This window comes from Poromitra crassiceps (genome assembly GCF_964638095.1).
Source record: "Poromitra crassiceps genome assembly, chromosome: 7".
NCBI lineage: Eukaryota > Metazoa > Chordata > Actinopteri > Beryciformes > Melamphaidae > Poromitra > Poromitra crassiceps.
This window is the reverse complement of record NC_139628.1, coordinates 15,692,678-15,713,010: the sequence shown is the minus strand read 5'-3', so window position 1 is coordinate 15,713,010 and position 20,333 is coordinate 15,692,678. Positions and strand designations below refer to the sequence as shown.

The following is a 20,333-nucleotide window of genomic DNA, read 5'->3' as shown; positions in this document are numbered from 1 at the left end:
TCAGTAGTGGTGAGTAGGCTTCATTTCCTGGCTTTCATTGGGCCAGTGCCCGGGGGCCTCCGACCTCTAGGGGCCTCCGAAACCCCACCAACTGTCATCGCATCCTGCTTTTCTGTCTTTCACAGGCTGTAGTGGGCTATCTATCTATCCGTATTAACCATGACATGCTAGCTTGTTGGGAAGGTGGCTAAATTAAGCTAAAAATGTAGGTAAAACTTTGGTAAGGGCATGGGCGTTTTCAAAGGGTTCCTTTCTGAAGATATCTGAATGAGAATATGGGTTATATGGGTATCCACAAGTTCCCCCTTTACAGACATGCCCACCTTAAAGAGCGTGCTGCAGGGTATACACCACTTTGCATTAATATATGGGACTTTTATGTAGCAATTAGGATTCTACAGGTTTTTTTTTACATTTTTACAGGTCTGGTAAAATATAACTACATATGAACTACAGTTGAACAGACTCACTCCACTTTACAGGTCCGGTACTATGTAACTACATATGAACTACAGTTGAATAGACTCACTCCACTTTACAGGTCCGGTACCATGTAACTACATAATGAACTACAGTTGAATAGACTCACTCCACTTTACAGGTCTGGTACCTAGTAACTACATATGAACTACAGTTGAACAGACTCACTCCACTTTACAGGCCCGGTAACATGTAACTACATATGAACTACAGTTGAACAGACTCACTCCATTTTACAGGTCCGTTACAATGTAACTACATATGAACATCATTTATAACTATTGGTAATTACTGTGTAATTACATTTGGTGTCCATGTGTAATTACAAATAGTTCATATGTAACTAGGGTACCTGTAAAATAAAGGGTTACCAATTTAACTAATGGCAGGGTAAATCTGGGTGGGGAAAGTGAAAAGCATTACCACCACTGAGGTGCCCTTGAGCAAGGCCCTTAACCCCAAACGCTCCTGTGGCGAGCAGATTGTAGTTGTACTGGTCAGGTATGAATGCATGTGGGAGTGTGAGCTCCTGAACGAGCACAAACCTTTTAGACCACAGCACATTTACCCTCAGATCCCCCCCCCCAAGCAACACACATAATATGTCACTGTCATATGTCACCTACTTCATATCCCTATGAACCCCCCCCCCCCCCCCCCCAAACACCACACATACGTCCCTAGTCAATAACCCTACACACCCCTCAAATCCCGGCTCTCTAGCACCTTCCGATCCCTGAGACTCCAAGTGAGTGAGTAAGTGAGCCCCTGAGGCTCTTCTCCTTTGTCTGGCAATTAGTGATAGAGACAAACAAGAGCATTGATATTCTCTATGTTTCAATCTATCCAGTTTTCTAAGCACTTACACAGCTTTATTGGAGGCTTTGATCACTGGCAGCAGCCTCAGAAAAGCCTCCTCTGAAGCAGAGTATTTCTTCAGGTCAAACACGTCTAACTCTTGTTCTGATGACAGTAAGATGAAGACCAGAGCCGACCAATGAGCAGGGGAGAGTTTGCCTGTGGAGAGAGTTCCTGATGTCAGGGACTGTTGGATCTCCTCCACTAGAGAACGGTCATTCAGCTCATTCAGACAATGGAACAGATTGATGCTTCTCTCTGGAGACAGATTCTTCTTTATCTTCTCCTTGATGTACTGGACTGTTTTCTGATTGGTCTGTGAGCTACTTCCTCTCTGTGTCAGCAGGCCTCGTAGGAGTTTCTGATTGGTCTGCAGTGAAAGTCCCAGGAGGAAGCGCAGGAACAAGTCCAGGTGTCCAATTGGACTCTGTAAGGCCTTGTCCACAGCACTCTGGTAGACATTTGGTTTAGATTTGACTCCTAGCTTCAGAGTCCACGAAGATTTTGATTGTGGTTCTGACATCAGATTGACATCAGAGTCGATGAATGAGACCATGACATGAACAGCAGCCAGAAACTCCTGAAGGGTCAGATGGACAAAACAGAACACATTGTCCTCCCACCCACCACGCTCCTCTTTAAAGATCTGTGTGAACACTCCGGAGTACTGTGAGGCTGCTGTGATATCAAAGCCACTCCCTTTCAGGTCTTCTTCATAGAAGATCAGGTTGCCTTTCTCCAGCTGCTCAAAAGCCAGTTTTCCCAGAGAGAGAATCATCTCCTTATTCTCTGGTGTCCAGTGTGAACCTTTCTCAGCTTTCCCATGCAACTTGGCGTTCTGCTGTTTGGTCTGAATCACCAGGAAGTGGATGTACATCTCAGTCAGGGTCTTGGGCAGGTCTTCTCTCCTAGTGGTTTTCAACACAGACTCCAGAACATTAGCAGTGATGCAGCAGAAGACTGGGATGTGGCACATGATGTGGAGGGTTCGTGAAGTCTTGATGTGGAAGATGATTCTGTCGGCCTGCTCCTCATGTCCGAATCTCTTCCTGAAGTACTCGTCCTTTTGTAGGTCATTGAAGCCTCTCACTTCTGTCACCATGTCAACGTACTCAGGAGGGATCTTATTGGCTGCTGCAGGACGGGTGGTCATCCATATGCGAGCTTTGGGAAGCAGTTTCCCCTTGATGAGGTTTGTCAGCAGCACGTCCAGTGATGCTGACTCCCTAATATCAGTCAGGATCTCCTTGTTCTCGAAGTCTAGAGGAAGTCGACACTCATCCAGACCGTCAAAGATAAACGCAACCTGACACTTGTCAAACCTGCAGATTTCTTTGGTCTCAGGAAAGAAGCGATGAATAAGTTCCACCAAGCTGCACACTCTATCTTTCTGCCGGTTCAGCTCTCGGAAAGGGAATGGAAATGTGAACTCTATATCCTGGTTGGCTTTGTCTTCAGCCCAGTCCAGAGTAAACTTCTTTGTTAAGACTGTTTTCCCAATGCCAGCCACTCCCTGTGTCATCACTCTTCTGGTTGGTTTATCTCTTCCAGATAAAGGTTTAAAGATGTCTTGACATTTGATTGGTGTTTCTGGTCTCTGGCTTCTGGATGCTGCTTCAATCTGTGTGATCTCATGTTCATCATTGACGCCTCCACTCTCTCCCACTGTCATATCAAGCTCTGTGTAGTTCTGATTCCCAAGTGTTGAGTTTCCTGCTGTAGCAATCCCCTCACACAAATCCTGAAGGTTCTCCTTCAGATTACTTTTGTGTTGACGTTGACACTCTGCAGACGTTTCTAAATGAATAAACAACAGATTAAATCATTGAGAGGCAAGTAAAGAGTAATGCAATCATTTACTGATAATTTACACATTCACAACTCAACAGACTCTATTCAGCTCATTACTGCTGGGTGGACAAACAGGTCCTGACTGGTGTAAGGTATAAGGTAGCTGTTGCTGGAGTTTCATGCAACCAATTGGAGTCCACACTGTGCTGATTCCCATAAAGCTCTGGTTGTGTATGTTCAGGGCCGGCCCTAGCCATCTGGGGGCCCTAAGCAGGATATAGATCAGGGGCCCCCTCCCAGGGGCGGGGGTTTGGGGGCATCCGCGCTGGAAGTACTTTTAAGTAGGGGGTGCTGTAAGGAGGGGACTCTCGGTGCTGCCCGCTAGGGCAGCGCCGAAGAAAATTTGACGTTTTTGGACTTTTAGCCATATTTAGAAGAATATTTAAAACAAACAAACATGACAATGACGCTCGTTTGTAGCCCTATCAGTGTCAAGCAAGCGTGTAGAACCCAGCAGCCATAGGGGTTGCCAGGTCAGTTAAACCAGGGGTTCCCAACCTTTTTTGTGCCAAGGACCGGTAGATACATGCAGGACCGGTTGTCAATTTTAATGGTTTTAGTTACATATATATTTACTCACCAGGTGGCGACAAAAGGTAAATATCAGCCTTTTGTGTTGTATGTAGCCTACAGTATTTATGTTTTTGTTTAAACTACAAACATAAATAAACGTCAACCTATGTTTTAACTACCACACACAGCCTATAATATTATAGCCTATGTTTATTAAAAAAAAAAAAAAAAAAAAAAAAAAAAAAAAAATTGGGGGGCCCCCCCAACTCCCGGGGCCCTAGGCAGCCGCTTGGTTCGCATTATGGGCGGGCCGGCCCTGTGTATGTTAACCAAGCAGCTAGCTGCACTTCTCATGCTGTTTGTTATGTTCATGTATGTAAACTACTTGGGGGGGAATCCTTTCAGCCAATACACACAACATTGGTACTGATTGTATAAAAGCCCTGATACCCCTGAGAAACTTCTTTACTGGCATTATGGATAAAGTGACTATGCAACATGTACAACATGACTAAAGTGAGAATAGTTTTTAATGCAACTATTCAAATTGAGCAATTCAAATTCAAATATAAATTATTCAATTTCACTTTCTAGTGACATCTTTGTGCCCATATCTTCTACCCAATTAATTGTCCCTTGCTTTTCTTTTAGATGTTCTTCTGTTACTCACTGTCCAACTTACTATTTTCTTGATTCTCCTGTTTCTCAAGGTCCTCTGCAAGAAACTTCTGCTCTTTCTTAAGGATATCACAAAAGATATCTTTGCCTCTATCCCCACTAGCATTCAGTGACTTATACAGTTCCCTCATCTGCTCCTGAGTGGTAGGTTGACATATGATGTTATTGTAGCATTCTTGCGTGACAACGTTCTCCTTCAGGAGTTTATCCAAGATTGGTGCGACCATGATCACTTTCTGGATCAGCTCATCCCGATGTTCATCCACAAAGTGTTTCTCTGAGGAGAAAGGGAATGAAAAAATGAGCTGATTTGAGTGAGGATCAGGCTAAAATCAGCTTATATCAGGCTACTTTGCTTCTGAAGGATTACAACATGAAGGCTTTCATTTGAAAATATATATTTATGTCTGCCTATTTTTTATCTCCAAAATGTCACTGCTGAAATCCATCAATTAATATTTCAAAATCACAAATAATCCAATTGTCAGATTTATTGGTAGGCTGTTTGGGCTTTTCCTGATAATTGCCTTTAATCATTCTGTTATGTGGCTGCTTGATATAACTAGATTTTCTGATACCCCAGAGGACCTTGCTGTGTGTGTCTGCCTCTGCTTGCACTTGGCAGACACTCTGACAGGGAGACCCCGCCGGTTCAAGTGGCAGGCGAGATGTCTCCCCTCATCTCTAAAGACCTAGTCTGAAATATGAACTAGTTGTTGTGCCATTGTTTCCACGGGCACAACATGTCGGGTAAGCAGTTAATCAATGCCTACAAATGAATCTCGCTCTGAATGCGTCTAATGTGCGCATAATAGGGCAGGCTATCTGTCATTATAGGCGATGCAGCTCTGTAGGCTACTCCCATTGTGAAACAATTTCTCTGGCATGTGTTGGATTTGTAAATAAAGAGTAACGTTCACTTGATACATTTCAATCGTCAATTAACGCTGCACAATGCTCAACATGCAGTGCAGTCAGATAATTCATTTAAGAGGAATCATCCTCTTAGAGGATGACAATTAAATGTGAAGATACTAGCCTACACAATACACAGCTCATTGCCTGCATAAGTTATTTAAGATATAGATTGTATAGTTTCTTTTTCTTTTACCATGCAACAAACGTTTAGTTTGTGACAGTGTGACACATTATATTGCAAGATAAACCTTATCTTCCATGTTGTTTTCTAGTTATTATAATAACAATTTCCAACAACAGCATTTGTTTTGCATTTTGTGTATTTCAAATAAAATACATTTTTTCCAGTCATATTTTCATTATTCACGTTTTCTAAAAATTAATAAATATCGTATCGTATCGTTATAGTGTACCCAATATCGTGTATTGTATCGTATCATGAACTGAGGGTATCGTGACACCCCTACTAAACACAAATACAATACAATGAACACATACTCTCACAAGGCCTGTCTCTCTTCACATCTTTTGTCTGGATGTAGGTCAACAAAAGTAGATACAATGACAGCCTGCACTCTATATAAATTGTTGGCATGATAGAATAAGTTATATCTTTTTTTCCAAATGTCCCCTTTTTTAATCTCCCCATGACTTAACTCTGCATTCGATCCTTTCTGTTGATCTCTTCCTCTTTCAAATCCTCCGGTGTTTCTAAGAGCTTCTCTTTATCCATAGCCATCGTTGCTCCCTGGTAAAATCACAGGAAATATTCAACTCCAAGAACCAACTTTATCTACCGTAAAGTGTCAGAAAGAGGCTGTAAAAATAAAAAATAAAATAAAAAAAGGCTTCAGCAAAAAAAAATAATAATAATAATAATCTTTATTTGTATAGCACCTTTCATACATAAAATGCAGCTCAAAGCGCTTTACACATGAAGAATAAACAAAGGTAATAAAAAGATCAAGTAAATACAGAACAGAACAATTACACAGAGCAGTAAAACAGTGAAATTAAAAGACATCCATAACCACAAATAAAACAGGAGATAAAAGATCAAATTAGCTAATTAAAAATAATAAAAGGTAACAAGATCAAATTTAGCTAATTAAAAGCAATGGTAAAAAAGTGGGTCTTAAGGTGCTTCTTAAAACTTGCCAAAGATGGAGATTGCCTTATGTCATAGGGGAGTTTCAGCTAAAGCCGCTTTGAGACATGCCTTGGAACTCGGGAATTATCTAGAGGGCATCCGGGTGGCGGTGTATGTATGAACACATTTTGGTGAGCTATGCGTGCTCCCGCGACCCTCCTACTATCTGGACATAAGACAACCTCGGGCCCTAGTATCAGGGGCGGATTGTTCCCCCTCCCCTCCCCTCCCAGAGCTCCGTCAAGTAGCCAGCTCAGTGAGTGGCAGACAGCATGACAGATTATTCTTAAATAAATAGTCGATGTGAATGAGCAAGTGCACAAACATCATGCAGTTTCAGTTTTTCCCAAATGAAGCTGGAGCTGCTGCATGTGTCAGCCAACAGGCTACGTGTTGCTTGATTGAAACGCTGGGTTTGATCTATTTCTGCAAAGCTTCACGCAGCACACCACCTTCGAACTAGAGCATTTTTGGACGCGAAGGTCATCCTGCTTCCCAGTATTGGATATCCCTAGGTAGGATATCTGGATCTGGTTGCGCTCATGCCTTTGATTTCATGTTTATTATACACAGCGTTTGTGAACGATACGTGCAGCAGGACCGCAAAATGTCAACACCAAATCCAAGCAGTGTCAAGTCAGTCAGTATAAAACGGAAACTTCCGGGTATAACCTTCGCAACAATGGCAATTAAATAAAGTAAATGCATGTGTAATGTTTTTGTGTGTGTGATCCGAAAGATACAGAACAGAGATAAGCTGGAAGAATATCTGCTGCCTTCTAAAAGTCAATTTTAACCCGTAGTGAGTCGACTGTTCTGTTTTTTTGTTTACCAAGTAATAAATAATTGCTTTTATTTTTGAAGGTAAAAACGTCTATAGCTTCCTGTATTCTGTATTTCTAGTAGGATTGATGCATTTTAGGACTGAACTCTCACCACATCAGACTTGAGGAAATCGATGCATCTGGGCTGAGTTGTAGGGTTGTTTCATTAATTAGCGTTATTCGCAAACGATTATGCAAATGATTATATGCACGAACGTTAGTGAGCAATTATCGCCCATTATGTAGGCTATTTTTAGCAACTTGTTATCAGAGTATGTCGTGCTAGTTTGTTGAATGTGATTCACCATTAAGGCTGTAGCAGACGGCTGTCTTCCATGCATTAAGTGCAGCTGTGTTCTCAGTTTTACAATTACAACGCCCCATTGTGTCGTCATGGCCCAATTCCCCCCACCTCCGCCCCCTCTCTACTCACACCTGGAGGTGCTCCACATGTATGAAAGCAACATGCCTCATGTCTGAAAGGGTAGGCTTCACGTATCATCCGGCTTAGGCTCAGGGGAAGGCTCCGGAGTTCCTGTCTGAAAGTGGCTTAAGACAGCATTTTTTCATCTCCGTAATATCTCAAGGATCCGTCCGTTTCTAAGTGCTTTGGATGCAGAAACCTTGGTACATGCCTTTGTTTAATCTAGACTGGACTACTGCAATGTCCTATTCTCTGGCCTACCACATTGCAGTACTAAAGAATTACAACTTGTACAAAATGCAGCTGCTAGAATACTATCTAGAACTCGGAAGTTCGATCATATAACACTGGTCTTAATCAGATAGATGATAGATGATTTTATTTATTTATTTGTTTGAAAAGTAATAAAGGCACGCTTCAAAATTATACAATACATATACATTTGTTGTAAATGTACAGGATTACCAGCAAAGACAACCCACACCACGACACAGGAGGCTGCCATTACGGCGCCAGTTTGGTCGTGGGAGGGAAGGGGGGGAGGTTGGGGGGGGGGGGGGGGGGGTTAGGGGGAGTGCGTGCGTGTCCATGTATGTGGGCCTATGAGTCCTTGGAGGGTCCATGTGTGTGTGTGTGTGTGTAAGTCTGGAGCTCCCCTTAGCTGATAACACAGTGGTTGCTGTGGAGATAGCCTCGTTCTTTCCCAGTCCAAGAGTCAAACAACAGATGTGAGGGGGGGGGTGGATGTTTAAAGCGCTTGTTGCAGTCAAGACTTCAGGAGAGAGTTTGCTGCTAGTGGCCTTGACGGCCGATAGCAGGTGGGGGGAGGCCAGATTAGATCAAGATGTTTGGGTTTCCGCGGGAGGAGCAGCGATCAACTGCATTCCTCACACGAGTCTGTCCGTGGTCCTCAATTTAAACACTTCGGCTCGCAGCAGTGATTTTCTCCAGGAAGTAATCAATTTTTGCGATTCAGATCAGAAATTGCAACAGTCCGAGTACTCACTGCCCCGCTCATCTCGTTTATCATGACGTGCAGCCTAGGGTCAATGGCTGCTGTCTTCCCGTAGCCCGCGGCGAAAGTCCCGTCTGGGCATATTTGTAGTTTCGAAAGAGACAAGTGCAAGATTGGCTCCGGATTAGGACAGGTAGCAAGCAGAGGGAGAGGGAGAGGGAGAGGGAGAGGAGGAGAAATGCGACCGCCTCCGTTGAGAGCAAGTCCAAGACAGGTCAGTCAGTCTCCATTGGCTCACCATTCAGGCCAGATCGGACTTTAAGGTGCTTCTACTAACTTACAGTGGGGAATCATCTGGGCCTTCTCGGTATTCAGTGAAGGCCCAAGAAGAAATTGAAAAGAAAATAATTTTTCCCCTAATAAATTATTTGTATTTTTATTTATTAGTTTTTATTCACTGAAATAACAGTAATAATGTCGCTAAATTATTATGATCTTGGACTCACTTTGTTTCAGCAAATATGGGGTTAAATATTTGGACCAGCCTCCACCAGCAAATGGTATTTGATTGACAGCAAGATAGCAACCCTTCACGAAGACCTGGCTCTGGTCATGACAATTTTGATGACAGGTGTTTTAACCAATCAGAATTCCATTGAGTTGTGGGGTTAGCCAATCACAATTAGCTGAGTTGTGGGTGGGATATTTCCAAGCATTCACGAATACAAACCAACCAGGAGACGAGACGAAGGACAAGGAGGGAGGAGTTTATGATGTTGTGGTTGTGATGAGGAAATGACGCACAGCGGTAGTTTTCAAAGGATTTAATCTGGAGTTGTCAAACTATATTTTCGCTATTTCCAGGCTAGCGCTAGCTTGGAGGGCTTGCTTGTTGCTTTTCGGACATTTGTTTTGTCATCAAGTGAACGTCATCGGTAAAAAAAAAATTATTGCTGGTGGTGCTGGGGGCTGGGGCAGCTGATGTCGGTGGGCAGGGGGAGTTTTCTGTGTATTGAGCTCATTGTTAAAACTAATTGTTGTGTGGTTGTGTTACTGACAGACTCTAACGATACAGCGACCTAAAGAACCTGGCTGTGGAAGACAACTCATAATAGTCCGCCCTCACCAATGCTTAAATGCCCAGACCTATAGGATAATGTTTGCAATTTGTAATTCATTTGTAATTGTTTTCTCTCCCATAAGTGCAATAACAGAAAAGAGCAATATTATCCAAATCATTACATAGATCTTACCTGCAATTCCTTATGCGCCTATTGATATGGAATGGACATCTGGCCTGGTTTCAATGAAGAGTCAGTCTGTTGTCAGATCGCCTACAGCTTTTAAGATACAGGAAATGGGGGAGGGGGGTGAACAGGGGGGTGGCAGTGAGTTGGAGTGGTACACTGGTAACAATTCTCTGATCACAAGTTGTGACCAGAGAGGTAAGGGGTCCCTTAAAATACGGCACGAATCGTATTTGTAAACAAAAAGACGTGTTCCGTATTGAACTGATATGGGATGCAATTTGTCCTGTATTGGAAAAACACTGCAGTGCAAACAGTGAAGGGCTATTTGTATGAGCAAGTAAACTGCAGCGGAGTCTCTGCTGGCACCACTGCCTCTCTCCTTCTAGCCTGTCTGTGGTGTCATGCAGGAGCCAGAGGCTGCGGACAGTGGCAGGACACAGAGCACTCTCAAAGTTCCTCATTCACCAGGCATCACAAATGCCATTTGTTTTGCACATTGTCAATATGTATTTATTTATTTATTTATTTATTTATTTATTTATTTATTTATTTATTTATTTATTTATTTATTTATTCAGATGTGATAATAAAGGTTTAGGTACCTTGAAAAGTGCTTGAATTTTATTTTTTTAAAGCTGCAAACCCTGCTTACAACAGTATTTGGTCATTTTGATGTGATATCTTTAGATACAGTAAAAGTCTAATAGGGTAATGCAGGTGGAAGACTTGTTGTTAGTAATCAGAGCTCCTCAGTCTAAAGCCATACTTTTCTTACATAGCGTGAGCTTCGCTGTCTTGCTGGTTGCCCCTCTGTCTGCTCCTCTCTTTCTCCTCAGCTGCTCGCATGGAGACAACTACATGAATATTATTCTCCGGGGCGTACGAGTACGCGAGGAGAGAGAAAGAGAGGAGCAGACAGAGGGGCAACCATCAAGACAGCGAAGCTAATGCCGTGTCACCACGGAAGATTTCCCCAACAGCGCTGTGCTGAAGACAATTCTTCCATGTCCCAAAGGTGAACTGGAAGAAGCGACCAAAACAGAGGGACTGAATGGGAAACTATCCATCAATCAGCTCAATATATATAGAGTCATTTCCATGTTGCCAGACACTATTGACAGTTTGAGCCTCCCAGCCAGCAAAACAAGCAGTTTTATTAGCAAACGTGTATTGACGTGTTTGAGCACATTGCTCCAGCTGGAAACAAGGCTATCTCAGTGAGTACTGGACCAATTTGAATTATTTTGTCACAATGAGTTTATTAGACACATACAGTGTGGAAAATAGGGTCCAGGTTGAAAAAAAAATGAAATTCTCCTCCTTTAAGTTGTCCAGTGCCCCTGGTGGCGTGAGCCTCCACCCCCTAATTTTGACCAAATAAGGCATAACATGTAACAACCTGCTGACATTCCTTTACCTTTTAAATGTAACTGATTTCACCTGTAGTTTCAGCAAAAACTGTTTTATGTAGCGCAGTCCCCCCCCCCCATTCCTCCCCCCCCCCCCCCCTCTCTCTCTCTCTCTCTCTCTCTCTCTATATATATATATATATATATATATATATATATCTATATATATATATATATATATCTATATATATCTCTCTCTCTCTCTATATATATATATATATATATATATAGAGAGAGAGAGAGAGAGAGAGAGAGAGAGAGAGATATATATATATATATATATATATAGAGAGAGAGAGAGAGAGAGCCCACGGAAGATTTTGAGCTCCGAGTAGTCTCCTCAAACAGGCTATAACGAGAGCCGGCGGCCAGCGTGGGGCATGCTGGACGGGAGTGCACGCGCTCTCTAAATGACACTTTTTCTGTCAGATCACAGTTCATTATGGTTGTAAATATAATTATTTAGCTAATAGCTAGAAGCTAAGCTAACAACAACACAGCAGTCAGCGTTGATCTGCCCCGGATGGGGTTACAGTGCCCATCTTCCCCCTCTGTGAAACCTTCTTCAGAGAAACCACAGAAGGGGGAAGATACGGGATGAGAGAGAGGCATTTCCAAATAAAATGATCTCGGTCATGTGTCATCATGTGTGTTTTGGGCATGTTTCTTCTTTAAAAAATGTGGGGCTGTTTTTGAACAGTTTTTGGGCTGGAAACCATCCGTCTTTAACTGGCAACCCTGCTAGAAGCCTCGGTATGCACTAAACCAATCTGAGAAACCACAGATCACATCAGGAGGCGTGTCTTTAATGTGTCAACAACAGTGAAATAAAGAGTATAACACAGAAATAGAATGCATGGAGCTTTAATGTGATAGCTATTTTAGGCGCCTGTGGGGTCAAACAGGGCAAAAAGCTTATATTCACACAGGTCATTCTTCTAGAGCAGTGGTTCAACCTGTGGTACAAGACCCTCTTGGGAGGACTGACCACTTGCCTCTGACCCTTTGCTCAGTGGTCAGTGACTGCCCATGCTCTCTTCCATTAATAAGGCTTTGGTTTCTCCTGCATGCAGCGTCTAAGCTTTGGGTGCTGCTAGGCTGTGAGAGGCTGTCTTGCTGTCTTGTTTGAACTTGATTTTGTCTGTGTGTGTTTCTTTGTTTACAACATTCTTTAGAGCTATCTTGGCTGAGATTCAGGATCAGAGTCACCTCACTTCACCTCCAGCACTCCCCTGTCATTTACCTTCAAGTAGCTACCTGTGTGCAGCATACCTACTGTACGTGTTCAAACTCATGGAGAGTGAAAAGGTGAGATAGCAGGGAGGGGTGGTCACACACTAAAACACACAACTCATTCACTTCAGTGGTACATTTTGGGATCAAAAAGGTGAGTCACCTACTCACCTAAAGGTGGTGTTTTATAGCCTGGTAAACCAGCCCGTCACGTGAACTCACATTTAATTTGATTCTGCGTGACGGTCTGGCCCCAAATCTTCACCCAGTCTTTAGCAGGGATGGGAGCATGGGCGGGCGTATTTGCCTTGACAGACAACTCCTTCAGCCAATCAGCGTCGGATCCAGTCAAACCCAAATCCACTCAGCAAAAACATCTTTTCCGCCGAGACTCTGCGGTTGCGGCGATACTCCTGCTTGTTTAATTTTTGTTATTGAGTCTACTTCTGCAATAACTGCACTTTATGGCTGTTTAAACTAGACAAATGCTGACATGACTCCTTGAGACGATCAGGCAAGGAAGCGGCCATTATTGTTTTGTTAGTGCAGTGCTAGTGGCGTTCCTGATTGGCCAACTTGCTCTGTCAATCACAGCGCAGTCACTGATTGGCTCTTCCGCTCTACAGCTTCTGCTAAACCCCCCCACTGGCTTTGGGGCCAGACCGTCGCGCAGAACCAAATGAAATGTGAGTTCACGTGACGGGCTGGTTTACCAGGCTAGGTGTTTTATGTAGCGCAGTTGAACACCTGTAGAGGCTCAGTGTTGGGTAGTCTAGGCTAGGTTGGCTACTATGATTGTGTGTGTGTGTGTGTGTGTGTGTGTGTGTGTGTGTGTGTGTGTGTGTGTGTGTGTGTGTGTGTGTGTGTGTGTGTGTGTGCGTGCGTGCGTGCGTGCGTGCGTGCGTGCGTGCGTGCGTGCGTGTGTGTGTTTCCTTGTTTACAACATTCTTTGGAGCTATATTTGCTGAGGTTTGTCGAGCAGCTCAGGCACTCCCCTGTCATTTTTTCCCTTTACAGGCAACCTGCCCAGCCTACCTGCTTGTTCTTGTTCGTTCCCGAGTCGATGTCTGTCTGTCTGTCTGTCTGTCTCTCGCTCTCTCTCAGTCTCTGTCTCTCTCTCTCCTCTGCTCACATCTGCAGAGCGGAAGACAGTTTGTGTCACTATAGTTTCAATGCCAGACCCCTGAGAGTTCTTCAGCTGATGCTCTCTCTGGGTCTCATACACTATGAGAGTGGGAGAGAGAAGCCGCACCTTCAGACATGAAGTCCGGGTCAGGTCAGGGTTGCTTGCCCTGAGCCTGACCCGGGCGATACGTGAAGTGTACCCTTTCAGACATGAGGCATGTTGCTTTCATACATGTGGAGCACCTCCAGGTGTAAAGTAGAGAGGGGGCACGGGCGGGGGGAATTGGGCCATGACGACACAATGGGGCGTTGTAAAACTGAGCACACAGCTGCACTTAATGGAAGACAGCCGTCTGATCATAGGCTACAGCCTTAAAGGAGAATTTCGTTTTTTTTTAACCTGGACCCATCTCCTGGCAATAATTATGATTTGGCCACTCACCCAGCGATGTCCGCGGCGTTTCTGGCCGTCCGCGGCGTTGTTTTGAGATCAGTAGCGTCCAAGTCAGTTGTAAAATGGAGCTGATTTGTGGCCAAGTGTGAGCCTGTCTTTCCTGCATCTAAATAGCTATTTTTATTCCCGTTTTCGCCACATATCGTCATAATCTGATCCCTCAAGAACCACCAGAGTGATATTTCGCCAAAGGCTGTTTCCTGGAGTCTCCCAGGGATCAAATTGCCTCAAACGTGATCTCGGTCACCAAGTCTCGTCAAGTCCCTACTAGGACGCTTTGCGGTGGTGGTTTTAGCGTAACCTATGTGGGGTTTGGCATAACCTTCGTTATTTCGAATCCCACATAGGTTACGCCAAACCCCACATAGGTTACCACCACCGCAAAGCGTGTACCTGTAGTTGGCCAGCCGGCAGGAAAGTATCGCGGGACTTGACGAGACTTGGTGACCGAGATCACGTTTGAGGTAATTTGATCCCTGTGAGAGTCCAGGAAATGGCCTCGGGCGAAATATCACTCTGGTGGATGTTGAGGGATCACATTATGACGATATGTGGCGAAAACGGGAATAAAAATAGCTATTTAGATGCAGGAAAGACAGGCTCACACTTGGCCCCAAATCAGCTCCATTTTACAACTGACTTGGACGCTATTGATCTCAAAACAACGCTAGGACGGCCAGAAACGCTGCGGACATCGCTGGGTGAGTGGCCAAATCATAATTATTGCCAGGAGATGGGTCCAGGTTAAAAAAAAACGAAATTCTCCTTTAATAGAGAGCCGCAGGGATGACGTATTTTTGTAGTCAGAACGCGGAAGTCGCAGACTTCCTGGTTCTTCACTGTTTCTGTCTATGGGATTTTTGAATGGGATTTGCCGCGATGCTTCAAATACGGTCTCTGGGCAACGCAAGATTAATCAAACGCGAACCAGAGTTCAGTCGGATAATCTTCACACATGAGGACCACTTTCATGAGTTTTGTAGCGTAAATGCGAGCCCTAGAAGTAAAAAGCTTGAGCTAAGCTAATCCAGAACTACAGACTGTCGCATAAGCTTCCACGTCACGTCAGCACTCAACCTGGACTGTTGTTGATGTGTGCATTGATTACCCCTGGCTGAATGGGCTGAACCAGGTGAGGGAAAGAGAATTTCCGTGTTCGTCCTTTGAAGTGGTGACGTTATTGACGTATATATCCCCATCGACTCAACAGTGTAGTCTCATTTAGCCGTTTGCTAGCTAGCCGTCCTTTTAACGGCACGTAAAAGCTTCAAATCTCATAAAAGTGGTCCTCGTGTGTGAAGATGATATTACTAAACACTGGTTTGCGTTTGATTAAGCCAGCGTTGCCCAGAGAGATTATTAGAAGCATCGCGCCAAAAACCCATTCAAAACTCCCATAGGCGAAAACAGTGAAGAACCAGGAGTGTTAGCATCGATGATTTCTGGACTCGTTCCTGCGGCTCTCTATGGCTGCGTTCCCAAAAGCTTCTTAGCGCTATAGCTTCTTTAACCCTTCTTAAAACTCCCATAAGAAGCAAACGCGTTTCCCAATTGCTTCTTAGCCTGATCTTTCGTTAAGAAGGCATGCGTTTCCTGTCGGTCATGCGGCGCACAGATATCAACACAAAGTCGGGGCTGAGAAATGAAATGCAGCAAGTTGGTGATTCTATTCATGTGCTGATACGGTCATTTGAGAGTGAAACCTGTAGTACTGTGTTCATTGTTACTTTAATAATGAACGCAGTACTACATTAAAGTTTAATGGAACGTTTCTCACTGAATCACTGTACATCTGCGGAGGTCTGCCTGCCTGACTTGCCTCGCGCAGTCAGAGGCAGAGGCATCTTTGCTGACAGCTCCGCCTCCTCACTTCATCATGAAAGTAGGAGCGCTTGTGCTGGTGTCCCGAATGAAAATGCGGCAGAATCGACGTCATTTAGAAATTAGATTCGGTGCTTTCTATGAATCGAGATCGCAATTTTATTTCGATTAATCGTGCAGCCCTAACGCCAGTAACCGCTTGCAAGCCTCCAGACAGACAGACATGCTGTTAGACAGATCAGTAACAGCCTACAGACAGACAGACAGGCTGTTAGACAGATCAGTAACAGCCTCGAGACAGGCAGACAGACAGACAGACAGACAGGCAGGCTGTTAGACAGATCAGTAACACTCTACAGACAGACAGACAGACAGACAGACAGACAGGCTGTTAGACAGATCAGTAACAGCCTCCAGACAGACAGACAGGCTGTTAGACAGATCAGTAACAGCCTCCAGACAGACAGACAGGCTGTTAGACAGATCAGTAACAGCCTACAGACAGACAGACAGACAGACAGACAGGCTGTTAGACAGATCAGTAACAGCCTCCAGACAGACAGACAGACAGACAGGCTGTTAGACAGATCAGTAACAGCCTCCAGACAGACAGACAGACAGACAGACAGACAGGCTGTTAGACAGGTCAGTAACAGCCTACAGACAGACAGACAGACAGACGGACGGACAGACAGACAAACAGACAGACAGGCTGTTAGACAGGACAGTAACAGCCTACAGACAGACAGACAGACAGACCGGCTGTTAGACAGATCAGTAACAGCCTCCAGATAGATAGACAGGATGTTAGACAGATCAGTAACAGCCTGCAGACAGACAGACAGACAGGCTGTTAGACAGATCAGTAACAGCCTCCAAACAGACAGACAGGCTGTTAGACAGATCAGTAACAGCCTACAGACAGACAGACAGACAGACAGACAGACAGACAGACAGGCTGTTAGACAGATCAGTAACAGCCTCCAGACAGACAGACAGGATGTTAGACAGGTCAGTAACAGCCTCCAATCAGACAGACAGGATGTTAGACAGATCAGTAACAGCCTACAGACAGACAGACATGATGTTAGACAGATCAGTAACAGCCTACAGACAGACAGACAGGATGTTAGACAGATCAGTAACAGCCTCCAGACAGACAGACATGATGTTAGACAGATCAGTAACAGCCTACAGACAGACAGACAGGATGTTAGACAGGTCAGTAACAGCCTCCAGACAGACAGACATGATGTTAGACAGGTCAGTAACAGCCTACAGACAGACAGACAGACAGACAGACAGACAGACAGACAGACAGACAGACAGACAGACAGACAGACAGACAGGATGTTAGACAGGTAGAGGGAGTCCCAACGCGCTTCAGCTATTGCAGGCAGGCAGGTCCGGTGCATCACAGAGGAGGGACGCAGCATGAAGTAAAAGGAAGGAAACTGCAGCAGCTCGGACTATTCAACGCCTTTTATTAAGGTGCAAAGTAACAGGACATACGTTTCAACGCCATATGCGTCTGATGAAGAATATATATATATAAGAATATATATAAGAATATATATATATATTATTTTTAAGAACCTCAGCATAAGACAAGACACCGCTTTATGTACTGTACTGCTGCACCCTCATAGCCTGCTTATACTGCTCACACTCTCCACTGCTCCATTGCTGCACCCTCATAGCCTGCTTATACTGCTCACACTATCCACTGCTCCATTGCTGCACCCTCATAGCCTGCTTATACTGCTCACACTCTCCACTGCTCCACCACAGCTTCCATTGCTGCACCCTCATAGCCTGCTTATACTGCTCACACTCTCACTCTCACGTCTTCTGATGAAGACGCCATATGCGTGACTCTGATGAAGAATAGATATATATAAGAATATATATACATACATTATATATATATACTGTATATTATATATATACTGTATATATATATTTGTATTTTGTTCATAGAATGCATTAAGGATATGTTTATTGTTACTTTTAACATTCAGTCATTAAAAGGCTTTCTATCCACAATGCTTCTTGATATTGAAGGTGATTTTTCATCAGATGGGATAGACCATTAATGATGGCTTTCATCAAAATGCTTAGCTGCAGCAGTCATGTGACCTGCTATTATCCAAATCACTCACATTGACCATGAAACACATTTTGAGTTGAATACACTGTTGGAAAGTTGGGAATGTAAGCTTTCAGGCGATATCAAAATGATCATGGTACTCTTTTGACAAAGTAAGCTAGTTTGTCACCCTATACCTTTATGAGCTTCAAAACTATATTTAACATTGGAATTACACAATAATCTTTACAGATAATGAAAGCCAAGGCTTTATTTTGTTGAAATCTGGTGAAACCCCAAAACAGCCTAAATCAATATTTTTTCCTAAAATCACATGTCTACACAAACGGGTCAGTGCTACATGTGACTGATTTGGTCAGAGCAGGTCACTATGTGTATTGTTACCTTTAACATGCATAATGTCAATACCATCGATCATCAAAATGCTTAGCAGCAGCATGAGAATAAATGGAACGTCAACGACAACATCACCATATATCCTCGTCATAGAAAAGGTTTGTTGTGGCCCCCAAAGTCACACATTGGGGAAATCATAGCACATTTAACCATAATTCTTCAACAAGCATCAAATACACAATTGGAAAGACTTCATATAAAATCATATAAGAATATATCATACAGTCACACAGTTATAATACAATTCCACATGGTTCATGTATCAATCATGTGTAATGTTTCCTGTAGGATTCTTACCTGTTCAACTCACATCGATGAAGCCAAACAGACTCTCAGCCTTCATCTGTAGAAGAGACACGGATACTTCAGTCTGTGATCATTTGATCTGTGACTGCTGGCACGCCCTATCCTCCTAACTTCACTGCCAGGCTAGAAACCAGTGTTGCCAGGTTGGGCAGGTTCCTGCCCATTTGAGCGGTTTTGAATTTGACTCCATCCAATCAGTCACCATGCCAGCCACGTGGGGTCAGTCAGGGGGACTGCGTAAACCCTGTTGTGGGAGGATATGATGTTTGTGTGCAATCAATCTGATCATCTGTGAACCTCTGAGACTCTGGGGTTAAATGCTGGAGAAAATGTGGTCCTGTTTATAGCAAAGCTGAGATTATAGCCTATTTAAATGAAAAGATTCAAGATTCAAGATTCAAGATTTTTATTGTCACTCCGTAGTACAAGTATCATGTGTGAAATGCTTGTGCTGTAGACTCCGTTACAACATAGTGCAAAATAACAGGGCATATAGGTGCAGGAAGACAAGAGAAACAACAAGCAATAAGGCAGTAAAGCAATAAGACAAGCCAAAGACAGTGACATATTCACTGCACATACTGTAGGTGCAAATGGCATGGACATACTTTAAACATAATTAAACATAATTAACATTCTGTTTGCACAGGTGCAAATAGCATATACCTAATTAAACATACAATTAAACATTACACATACATAATGGTAGCAGCTACAGTACAGTACAGTACAGTACAGCTACTACACTATTTGTGTATGTTAAGGAGTCTCGTGGCCTGCGGGAAGAAACTGTCCCTCAAGCGATTTGTGCGTGCTTTTGGGACCCTGTATCTCCTCCCTGAGGGTAACAGGGAGAACAGGCTGTTGTGGGGGTGGTTTGTGTCTTTGATGATCTTCAGGGACCTCCTGAGGCACCGCTGATTATACAGTTCCTGCAGTTCAGGCAGCTCACATCCTGTTACGTGCTGGGCCGCGCGCCTCACCCTTCTTAGCGCCCTGCGGTCCATGGTGGTGCAGTTCCCGTACCAGGTGGTGAAGCAGCCAGTCAGCAGACTTTCAATGGTGCCTCTGTAGAAGTCCCTGAGGATTTTTGGCCTTAGCCCAAAGTTCTTCAGGCGCCTGAGTCCGTGTAGTCGCTGTTGGGCCTTTTTGACAACAGTGGCGGTGTGGCTGGCCCATGTCAGGTACTGGTGGATGTTGACTCCCAGGTACTTGAAGCTGTCCACCCTTTCCACCACTGTGCCATTGATGGTGATTGGGGGTGTGCACCCCCCCCTCCTGTAGTCTACAATGATGTGGTTGTGGGTGGGGGCGGGGAGGGTGTGTGTGTGTGGGGGGGGGGGGGGGGCTGTGGGTGGGAGGGGGGGTTGGTGGTTAGGTGGGAGTGGAGGGGAGGTGGGGGTGGATAGAGAGGAGGGCACTGGGGGATGGGTGGGGGTGGGTAGGGGGTTGGTGGGGGGGCACTGAGGGGTGGGGGGGGTTGTGGGGGAGGAGAGGAGGACGGGTTGTGGGGCGGTGGGGGTGGGGGGGGAAGGAGGGGTGGTGGTGGGTTGGGGGGGGGGGGGGGCGCTCTGGCAG

At 44.4% G+C, this 20,333-nt stretch overlaps 1 protein-coding gene across 8 annotated transcripts in view; it reads right to left on the bottom strand.

Moving 5' to 3' along the window:
- Nucleotides 1-18,824, bottom strand: part of LOC310779932 (NLR family CARD domain-containing protein 3-like) — a 90,953-nt gene extending 72,129 nt beyond the window's left edge. For 7 of the 8 annotated variants that reach the window (XR_014552874.1, XR_014552875.1, XR_014552876.1 and 4 more), the window contains exons 1-6: nt 18,747-18,824; nt 13,579-13,677; nt 9,905-9,991; nt 5,956-6,046; nt 4,385-4,657; nt 1,347-3,135 (exon numbers count right to left, since the gene is read on the bottom strand). Coding sequence is in view for 3 of the 8 variants with exons in the window: in XM_083640453.1 (XP_083496579.1) it covers nt 1,347-3,135; nt 4,385-4,657; nt 5,956-6,037 (2,144 nt within the window). In the remaining 5 variants the exon portion in view is untranslated. The remainder of the gene's footprint in view (nt 1-1,346; nt 3,136-4,384; nt 4,658-5,955; nt 6,047-9,904; nt 9,992-13,578; nt 13,678-18,746) is intronic. The other variant, XM_083640454.1, reaches the window with a different exon arrangement.
- Between the last annotated feature and the right edge of the window lie 1,509 nt (nt 18,825-20,333).